Source organism: Marmota marmota, unplaced genomic scaffold (assembly GCF_001458135.2).
Source record: "Marmota marmota marmota unplaced genomic scaffold, marMar, whole genome shotgun sequence".
Taxonomy (NCBI): Eukaryota; Metazoa; Chordata; class Mammalia; order Rodentia; family Sciuridae; genus Marmota; species Marmota marmota.
The window spans coordinates 5,749,567-5,760,238 of record NW_025999853.1 but is presented as its reverse complement, the minus strand read 5'-3'; the positions used below and the strand labels follow the sequence as shown (position 1 = coordinate 5,760,238).

Below are 10,672 nucleotides of genomic sequence, written 5' to 3'. Positions count from 1 at the left end.
AAAAAAAAGTGTTTTCTGGGGATGGGGCTCAGCGATAGTGTGCTTGCCTAGCATGTGCGAGCCGCTGGGTTCGATCCTCAGCACCACATAAAAATAAATAAATAAAATAAAAATACTGTGTCCAACCATATTTTTAAAAAAGTGTTTTCTAACAACCTTTTAGGTTATTTAAGTGTAGTTGACTATGATGTCAGTCTTTTAAGTAAAGTCATTTTTTAGGTATAAAATTTGACTTCTAACTTTTTATTATTTTTAAAAATCACCTCTTAAGACAGTTTATAAACCATGGTAGGTCTTTTGAGTGTTCACATATCCTTCAGAGCCTGTTTTGCTTGTTTCTTAGCTAAAATCAAAGCTGACTATAGTTTTACAGATTCATGATGAAAACCTGCCATTATGAAGCTGGAAGAAGTTTGTTTTAAAGGACATTTTGCTTTAATGCATGATACAGAGGAAAAAAGATGCCTAATAAAGTGACATGCTCAAGATTATACTAAGTGAGAGACAGCTATGGTACTGTCACTGATTTACATTGGAAATTACTTTGTAATCAGATGATCTGGATTGAGTCCTGTCCTCCTTCTTGGTTAAATGTCTTTAGGTACTTACTTATTATTTGTAAGAATTATGTAGTGTTCAATAAGCATTTCTTAGATTGAATAAGAATATATAATAAACATATATAAAAGTTACTTGTAAACTACAAAGTACATAAACAAAAAATAAAATTGAGAAGCTATGCCTTCTAATGCCAAATCCATTGTTCTTTCTGGACTCTGCTGCATTTCATGCTAAAGACTCATTGAAAACAGGAATTATATTTAATACTGCATCCAGTTAAAATTAGGTTTATGAGAAATCTGTAGTAATGTGGAAACATGCTTATGTTGAGTTAAAAAAATAAATCAGGAAACAAAATTATATGCACATGGGCTGGGGTTGTAGCTCAGTGGTAGAGCACTTGCCTGGCATGTGTGAGGCACTGGGTTCAATTCTCAGCACCGTGTATAAATAAATAAATAAGGTCCATTGACAGCTCAAATATTTTTTAAAAAATTATATGCACAGGGGCTGGGGTTATGGCTCAGTGGTATAGCTTTTACCTCGCACGTGCAAGGCCCTGAGTTTGACCCTCAGTACCACATAAAAATAAAAAATAAAATAAAGTTAAAAAAATAGAGAGTGTAGTATTTTTTAAAAAATTAGTATATGTATTACTGAAAACCAACTAGATTGAGAAAGAATAAGGCCTTTTGTCACTCATAAAATATAACAGCTAGAATAATTGTGGACATTGTTTCTATTTTCTCTAAGGGTTTTATTAATTTTACATTTATAATATTTATAAAGAACATATGTATTTAAGTAATTTAAGCTCTTCAGGAAAAAAAAAAAAAACTTTAAATGAAGGCAGATAACTTCTATTGCCTATTTGTAAAGGCTTTTTTACCCAGTGGGGCAAGTCACCCTACCAATACAATCACAAGAACAGTCTGTGCTACTTTCTTTCCTTCTTATAAAGAAGCATCAAGACAATATTAATAGATCTCTACTAATGTTTGAGATTTGAAGAACTTCTTAATTTATTTTTGGCAGTGCTAGTTGCTCTGCTAAGGACTATAAAGATTATGAAGTAATAAAACATAATAAAAGTCACTATTAAAAATTACTTATGGGGGTATAGGTAGGAAGGACAGTAGAATGAATAGGACATTATTACCCTATGTGCATATATGACTGTGTGACCAGTGTGATTGTACATCATGTACAACCAGAAGGATGAGAAGTTACACTCCATTTACGTATGACGTTTCAAAATGCATCCTACTGTCATGTATAATGAATTAGAACAAATAAAAAATAATTATATTAGATGTGGATGATATTACTCTTATTTAACAAAGGGAAAACTGAGGATCAGAGAAGTTAATAACATATCTAAATTGTATAACTTGCAAAAAACAAAACAGGTATTAAACCCAGGTCTTTCTGACTCAAAAGCCACTGCAGTGCATTTATTTCATAAAAAGAGATGTCATTTCTACTTTCAGAGAGCTTTTAGTAGTTGAAGCAAACTCAGAAGGAAAATCACCAGGACAGATGTGCTGAGCCCAAAATGATTGCTGCAAACTGTGGCTTGTAAAGGAAGAATGTTGAGGTCTGAAGTGGTTATGAAAAACTTTATATTGAAAGTGTATTAAATATTTGAAACCTATATAACCAGAGAAGAAAAAGGACTGATGCATGTAGAGGCAAGTGATAAGAAAGCAGACGGGTTCAATGTGAGTAGTTTGGACAGGTAAGTACCTAGAAGATGGTTTGATAGAAATACTATGAATGAATAAAGACTGGAAAAAGAGCTCATTAGGGAATATTAAATGCCAAGCTGAGGACTTTGAGAATTTATCTTAGATAACCTGTACTGAACATTCTTTGCATGCTTGGCACTGTCCTAAATGCTGTAAATGTGTGATCTCATTTGATTCTTACAGTTAATGAGGTCCAGAGAAACTAAGTAACTTGCCATGCGTATACTCTTAATAAGTAGAAGAGCCAAGATTGAATGTAAGCAGTTTGAACCCACTACCTCTTCTCTTCATTACCACGCTATTTTGGCTCTAGGGGCCATGGTAGGATGAATACGTTTTAAGCCCAGGACCAACCTTTAACAAATAATGTGCTTCATGTCTCTGGTAGTTTTTAATATTTGAAAAAGGCATTGTGACCAGATGATGACATCCCATTCCCATCCCTGCCACCCTTGTACATCTTCAGCACAGTGTAGTGAAGAAGTTAAGGTGTTTGTGCTAATGGCCTTCAACTTTGCCTATCGTTCTAATATACTTCTGGTCAGTTACCCTCAGCTAACCCTTACCCCTGACATCCAAGTTATGTCAGTCTGTTGCTAACCATAATACAGTAGTTCTCAGTGTGGCTTCTGGATCACTACCAGCAGCAGCGTCAACTGAAAACTTGTTTAAAGTTCCAGTTCTGGAGCCTCACCCCATACCTATTGAATCAGAACTTCGGGGTAGGTGGAATAGTCTGTGTGATGAGCCCTTTAGGTAAGTATGATGCATACTGAAATTTGAGAATTACCATAGTCTACTCTAGGGTCTCAGTTCAGGCACAGACTGCTGAAAATGTTTTTGGCAACCCTAGGTACTGGCACTGGGAAACTGCTTGGGGTTTTTTATTTAAGTTTCTGCTGTAGGTCTTGTAGTATGACTTTATAGAAATAACCATACCTTACTAAGCTAACAGACATGTAAAAAGAGCTTTTTCTTATTTTTTATTAATTTTATTGGTATATTATAATTATACGTAATAGTGGTTTTGTGACACATTTGTACATGCATATAACATAATTTGGTCAATCCCATTCCCTAGTACCTCCCATTTTCCTCCCCTCCTTCCTCCCCCTGGTTCCCTTCTTCTACTCCACTGGTCTTCCTTATATTTTTATGAAGTCTCACCTTGATTTTTTTCTTTTTCTCTAACTTTTCCATATGAGAGAAAACATAATTTTTGACTTTTTGAGTCTGGTTTATTTCACTTGACATAATGCTCTCAACTTCTATCCATTTTCCTGCAAATAACATAATTTCATTTTTCTTTATGGCTGTAGAAAACTCATCGTATCACATTTTCTTTAGTCAGTTATTGATGGTTATCTAGGCTGGTTCCATAACATGGCTATTGTGAGTTGTACTGCTGTAAGCATGGGAATGCATAGATTGCTTTTAGCAGGCTGACTTAAATTCTTTTAGATAAATACTGAGGAGTAGTGTAGCTGGGTTATACGGTAGTTCCTTTTGAGGAACCTCCTTATTAATTTTCATAATGGTTGTACTAATTTACAATCCCACCAACAGTGTATTATTAAGTGTTTCTTTCCCCCCCAAATCCTTACTAGCATTTATGGATATTTGTATTCTTGATGATTTTCATTCTAACAGGGTGAGATGAAGTCATTCATATATATATATATATATATATATATATATATATATATATATGGTGTGTGTGTGTGTTTATTAGAGCTTTACAGTTATACATAGTAGTTGGGTTCATCCAAACAAAATCGTACATGTGTAGAATTTGATTTCAGTTCACAATTCTCCCCATTTCCCCCTAACTAACCCTTTTTCTAACCCTTTATATCTTTGTTGTGAGTTTTGTTCTGTTTTTCATCCTATATTCTCACCGTGTGGTTTTGATTTACATTTCTCTGATTACTAAAGATATTGAACTTTTTTTTAGTGTACTTTTTAATCATTTGTATTTCTTCTTTTGATAAATATCTGTTTCATTTGCCTGTTGATTGAATTTTATTTATTTATTTATTTGGTGGTAAGTTTTTTGAGTCTTTATTCTGGATATTAATTTTATGTCAGAAGAGTAGCTGACAAAGATGTTTTCCCCTTCTGTAGGCTCTCTGTTCATGCTCTTGTTTCCTTTGCTGTTCTTGAGAATTATTTCTTGAGTTTTAGGAATCCTGTTGAGGAAGTAATTGCCTTTGCTTTTATGTTAGATATTAACCCTGTGTTTTCTTCTAGCTGTTGGAAAATTTCTAGGCTAATTCCTAGGTCTTTGCTCCATTTTGAGTTGACTTTTATGCAGGGCAAGAGATAGGGATCTAGTTTTATTCTTCTACATACGGATATCCAGTTTGCTAGCACCATTTGTTAAAAAGGCTGCCTTTTTTCCATTGAATGTTTTTGGCATCTTTATCAAGGATCACATGATTGTATCTTTGTTGTGAGTTTGTTTCCGTGACTTTTGTTCTATTCCATTGGTCTGTGTGTCCATTTTTATGCCAGTTCTATGCTGTTTTTGTTACTGTAGTTCTGTAGTATAATTTAAAATTTGGTATTGCGATGCCTCCAGCCTTTTGCTTATAGTTGCTTTGACTATTCTGGGTCTTTTATTTTTCCATATGGATTTTGTAACTGTTTGTTCTAGTTCTGTGAAGAATATCTTTGGTATTTTCACGGGAATTGATTGACTCTTTAGATTCATTTTGGTAATATGGCCATTTTAACAATATTAAGTCTGCCTATCCATGAACAGGGGTGGTGGTCTTTTCATCTTCTAATATCTTCTTCAATTTCTTTTTTCAGTGTTTTATAATTTTCATTGTAGAGGTCTTTTATTTTCTTGGTTAGATTTATTCTTAGGTGATTCTTTTGTTTGTTCTATGTTGATTTAGTATATTGCTGCTAGGCTGAATTAATTAGCTCTGCAGTTTTCTGGTCAGATTTTTTGGATTTTCTAAATACATTATCAAATGATTTGCAAACGGTGATTATTTGACTTCTTTCCTTCTATTTGTATCCCTAAAAGGGATGATACAGGGGATCATGATACAGGGGATTGAAACCAGTGGTGCTCTACTACTGAGTTACATCCCCAACCCTTATTTTTAATTTTGAGACAAGGCCTTGCTAAATTGCCTAGACTGGCCTTAAACTTGATGTGGCTAGTGTCATTATTGCATGCTGATTTTAATTTCTGTGGGTATTCTTGCCAGGCATAGTGGTGCACATTTGTAATCCTAGCAACTCAGGAGGCTGAGATAGGAGGATCTCAAGTTCAAGGCCAGTCTCAGCAACTTGGCAAGATCCTATCTCAACATCAAAAAGTAAAAAGAATTGGGGATGCAGTTCAGTGGTAATGCACCCGGGGTTCAATCCCAGTACAAAAGCAAAAAAAAAATAAATAAGTAAAAAAAAAATTCCTGCTGTAACATTGACATTAAAACACTAAAAGAAAGTCACTTTTAGTTATCAGATATGACAGGATAAAGTTGTCATTTTATGAATTTTTTTTTAGCTTGTCAGGTAAGGGTCCTTTCCATCTCTATTTAGAGAACATATTTTCATTTAAAGTTAGTATTTCCATAGCTGTATGACCAGGATATACTGAGAAGTTGCACATAGTCTGGGATTCTTGCCAAGATCATGTTTGACGCCAGGTAGCCTCTTTTTCAAGGATTTAAGTCTGTCAGTAAGTTAATATCTTATATTGGTAATTGTTGTTGTTTTTATAAAATGTAAGGGTATATAGTAGTATCCAGCAATGAAATGAGTATACTTGTTTGATCCACATATAAGGGTAAGAGAAAGCTTACCTTGAATTTGGAGGGAATGATCTGTGATTTTTAAATCTGACAATAGTATAAATAATTTTCACACAAATAAGATTGAGTATACTTTGGGTTCATCCTAAAAGAATTGTTTCTGAGATGATGTTAGCAAAATTTGGATCCACCACTGCTATGTATTACTGTTACTGTTACAGTTACAATCTGCACCCTACACCAAGGCAACAAAGGAGAGTTAAGATTCTATCTTCTCAGAGCTTCCCAAACAATATGTCTTAGCACAGGGCTGCCCAGAGGAAGAGAGACTTTTTCCTAGTTTGCCCATCTAGAGGGAACCTTTTTAGCATCTAGTCTGCCTAGAGGGGTCACCTTTTTTTTTGCAATTGGTTCAAAACATAGTATATGCTAGCTGAACCCTCTTTGGAACCCCATATTTGGAATAACTTTTATCAGTTTTTGTCAGCAAAAGTACTTCTCTGGGTCATTTGATGAGTAAGTATTATTAGATTTTAGCTAAAGAAGAGGGACACTTGGGATGACTGCCATGGAAGAAATATTAGGAAATATTTAGAAGAAAGAGCACAACTAAACATTGGCAGAAATGCTTATCTCCTTCAGTTATTTTACAAAAAAGAGCATGTAGTATGGGCAATTGTGAACTAGTTCTTAATCTTTATTTCTGAGGAGGGAATAGCTATGATTCAGACTGATTGCCTTTAAACCTGATACTGTTTAGTCTGATGTTGAAAATCAAATAATAGTTTTTGCATACTCTCTTGTTTTTCAGAAACTCTGTGAAGGCATATTTAAAGTCCTTGTAAAGGACGTCCCAACAACATGTCAAGTGTCCTGCCTGGAAGTACTCCGCATTCTCTCCAGAGACAAAAAGATTTTAGTTCCTGTAACAACCAAGGAAAACATGCAGATATTGCTGAGACTAGCCAAGCTAACTGAGTCGGATGATTCTTTGGAGAAGGCGTCAGAGTTCCCAGTTATTGTGGAATCATTAAAGTGTCTATGTAACATAGTGTTCAACAGTCAGATGGCACAGCAGCTCAGCCTGGAACTTAATCTTGCTGCAAAGCTCTGTAACCTCCTGAGAAAGTGCAAGGACCGAAAATTTATCAATGACATTAAGTGCTTTGACTTGCGCTTGCTCTTTCTCCTGTCACTTTTGCACACTGACATCAGGTCACAATTGCGCTATGAGCTCCAGGGACTACCGCTGCTAACCCAGATCTTGGAAAGTGCCTTTAGCATCAAGTGGACCGATGAGTATGAATCGGCCATAGATCATAATGGACCTCCTCTCTCACCTCAGGAGACAGACTGTGCCATTGAGGCCCTCAAAGCTCTCTTCAATGTGACAGTAGACAGTTGGAAGGTGCATAAAGAGGTAAGGTTGAGAATGGTATTCTTATCTACCTGGAGTTTAATTGTCTGGTATGTTCTTATAGCTGTCTGCAAGGGAAGCATGCTAAATTGGAAAATGGAAAAAGTTACCAGTTCCTCCATGAATCAGTTGTATGAACTGTGATATTTCTTAACCATTACTAAATCTTATTCTTTCCATTTGTGTAATACCTGTTGGAAGAATGGGGTGGAGATGAACTACTGTTTTGTAAGATGCCAAATATAGTTTTCTGACTTGTACTATCACTGTCTTTTTCAGAGTCTTTTTCATGAACAAGATAAGATTTAAAGGGAAATAAAACAAGGCAGTTAATAAAGGTATAGGTATTTTTGATGGCTGCCACCTTAAAAGCTCAGATAATGCCAGTCAATTAAAACTGATAAGTCTTTGATGTCAGCTCAGAAGAAGAAAAAAATCCTATGTGTATGTATACCTATTAGCCTATTCTCCTAGGTGTTCCTATGTAGTGTAAGATAACTGTCAAAAATATAGGACTACAAACTAGAGATATCCATGCTTATACATAATTCTAGAAAACAAACATAATTACTCAAGGGGATGAGAAAGGTTATTTCAAACCATTTAACTTATTTCTAGACTAAGAGTCTTCTGAGGCTTGGACCTTCCAGCAAACCAAAATGAGGCAGATTTGGTAGTTTATATTTGAATACCCACAAGAACAATATGCTAACAATGAAACTTGGCTTAAGGAAATCAACAATTTTAAGTAAAATGGACATAAACTGTTCCTTTCTTCTAAAATCCAGACATTTCACATTTTCTCTCTCTTTAACCATAAATGACTAGTGAAATTTAGACTGTGCCTTTAAAAAAAAAAAAAAGACATCTGACTTTAGGATTTAGGTTAATATTTTGATGTGTCCATTTGAAATAATTCTCACCCATGAATAAAGATCTGTATTTGCCAGAAAACTACTTTAAAAGGATTATCTCAATGCAGTGCTATAGTGAGAATATGCAGGCATGAGTTTTAAAGTGCAGATAGGTCTGTATTTTGAAACCAAATATTTGAAGATCAGTCCTAACAGCTGTTTTAGATGACTGTAGCGTGGTCAGTTTTTTCCTGAGAGTTGGCAGGAAAAGATGTGGAAAGCTCCATTTATGCTTTGAAACCAAATATTTGGAAGTATTTGAAATGTTATGTCTCTATTCTTATTTGGTACCTTCTATGGTTATTTTTCTTACACTGTTTGTTTTGGTGTTTTTTAAGTTCTTCATTTAGTTGTAAGAGGTACTCTAAGACTGTTGGTTTGCCATTGTTGGAGTCCCTATTATTTTAAGTTATACCTAAAATAGTAGCTCACAGTGTTCAGATTCCTAACAAAAACACTTTATAATTTAGTGGCTGCACATCAGTAGATATGTGGGATGACATGTAATGAAAATTAGTAAATTAAGATTAGCCCTTATTAGTGTGCTTTAGTTATAAGTAACAGAGGGACTGGAAGGAGCTTTAGAAAATGTTGAAGTAGCATATACTTATTCTGTGTTATAGAATGGTTTTTCTCCAAAACAGAAGTATCTACTGATAAAGGGCCAGTATTCCAAGATTAGGTATCTCAGACCTCCTACTACCTGTTTGAGTCTGGATCAATTGATACAGCCATTACAAAATGTGCAAAATCAGCATGACTCTTGGCTATGGTTGAAGTTTTCAGAAATATAAATAGTATTGAAAATAGGATCTTTGCCAACCATTTAGAAAAGAATGTCTTCATGAGTCTCCAAATTCAGCTCTTAGCAAACATTTATCATTTATCATTGTCCAAATATTTATGGACAATTACTAGACATTACACTGGGCATTATATAATGTATTGGCAAATAACAGGCATTGTTCATGAAACCTCCATTTTGTGGGTGAAATAGGTGATAAATCAGTAAAAATTACATAATTGAAATTGTGTTATTTGCTATGAGAGAACAATGCAATGATTGACAATATATAATATAGTTACAGAAGACTCTGAAAGTCTTTTCTGAGATCTGAAGATTCAGAATGATTCAGCCATCTGAAGAATAGAGGGATGAATGGTTCCTAGAAATTGTGTAGCATGTGAAAAGACCACAGAAACCAAAACAGGAGTTTTTAGGAAGATAGTCACAACTTAGTTCAAAGAAACCTCATATCAGGGCAGAGAGACTTACTACTAAGAATCTGTTTACTGGGTTTCAAGATCTCCTTAGTTTGTCAGCTGAAGTGTTTTACTTTGAGCAAGCACCCAAAGACTAGTTAACAAATATGAAAAACTTATTAATCAAAAGAATCTAACTTTAAAAATAACTAGAGGCTCATTGTAGAGGATCTAGGAAAAAAAAACATAGAAGCAAGAAAATACAAACTACCTGAAAACTCACCCCTGAGAAGATAAGCACTGTTTGCCTTTTGATGTGTATCTTTCTAACCATTCTCCGTTATGTAATATATAAGTAGAAATATATATTTCTGTCTATATATTTCTCTCTCTATATATTCACATACACACAAAATGTAATCATTTTATTATTTTCATCTTTGTTGCACAACCAATGTTCTTGAAGTCTAGTTACTAGTTTTCAACTCTGGGGATGTTAACTCTGTGGAGAGCGCTTACTGGGCATGGGTGAGGCCATGGGTTTGATCCCCAGTAACTCCCCACACACTTACACAGAGTATTAGTTTTCAAAAATGCGTTTCTTGAAGCTGGGAGGTTCCTAGGAGTATCCTCTAGGTGTGGGTGAGTGGTATCCCAGGTTCCCCACTTCCACTTTATAAAACAGCACCTTTGATTGTTGTTGCTATTGTTGTTGCTATTGCTGTTGTTTTAATTTAGGTTTGTAATTAAGATTTCATTTAGAGGATAAAAAAGAGTTCTGCAAAAAAACCCAAAACTTTGACAACTACTCTGTAACTCCTATTTGTTGAAGATGATAAATCCTTATGAAAGAATGCATACAAATACTTGTGAGCATGTAGAATACTTCACCCTGGCACGGTGGCACACGCCTGTAATCCCAGCAGCTCAGGAGGCTGAGGCAGGAGGATCCCAAGTTCAAAAGTAAGCCTCAGCAAAAGTGAGGTGCTAAGCAACTCAGTGAGACCCTGTCTCTAAAAAAAATACAAAATAGAGCTGGGAATGTGGTTCAGTGTT

At 35.0% G+C, this 10,672-nt stretch overlaps 1 protein-coding gene across 12 annotated transcripts in view; it reads left to right on the top strand.

Moving 5' to 3' along the window:
* Positions 1-10,672, top strand: part of Ric8b (RIC8 guanine nucleotide exchange factor B) — a 114,256-nt gene that overhangs the window by 36,280 nt on the left and 67,304 nt on the right. For 11 of the 12 annotated variants that reach the window (XR_007347380.1, XR_007347379.1, XR_001503221.2 and 8 more), the window contains one exon: positions 6,894-7,502. Coding sequence is in view for 7 of the 12 variants with exons in the window: in XM_048802580.1 (XP_048658537.1) it covers positions 6,894-7,502 (609 nt within the window). In the remaining 5 variants the exon portion in view is untranslated. Of the gene's footprint in view, positions 1-2,051; positions 2,300-6,893; positions 7,503-10,672 lie in introns of all 12 variants that reach the window. The other variant, XM_048802590.1, reaches the window with a different exon arrangement.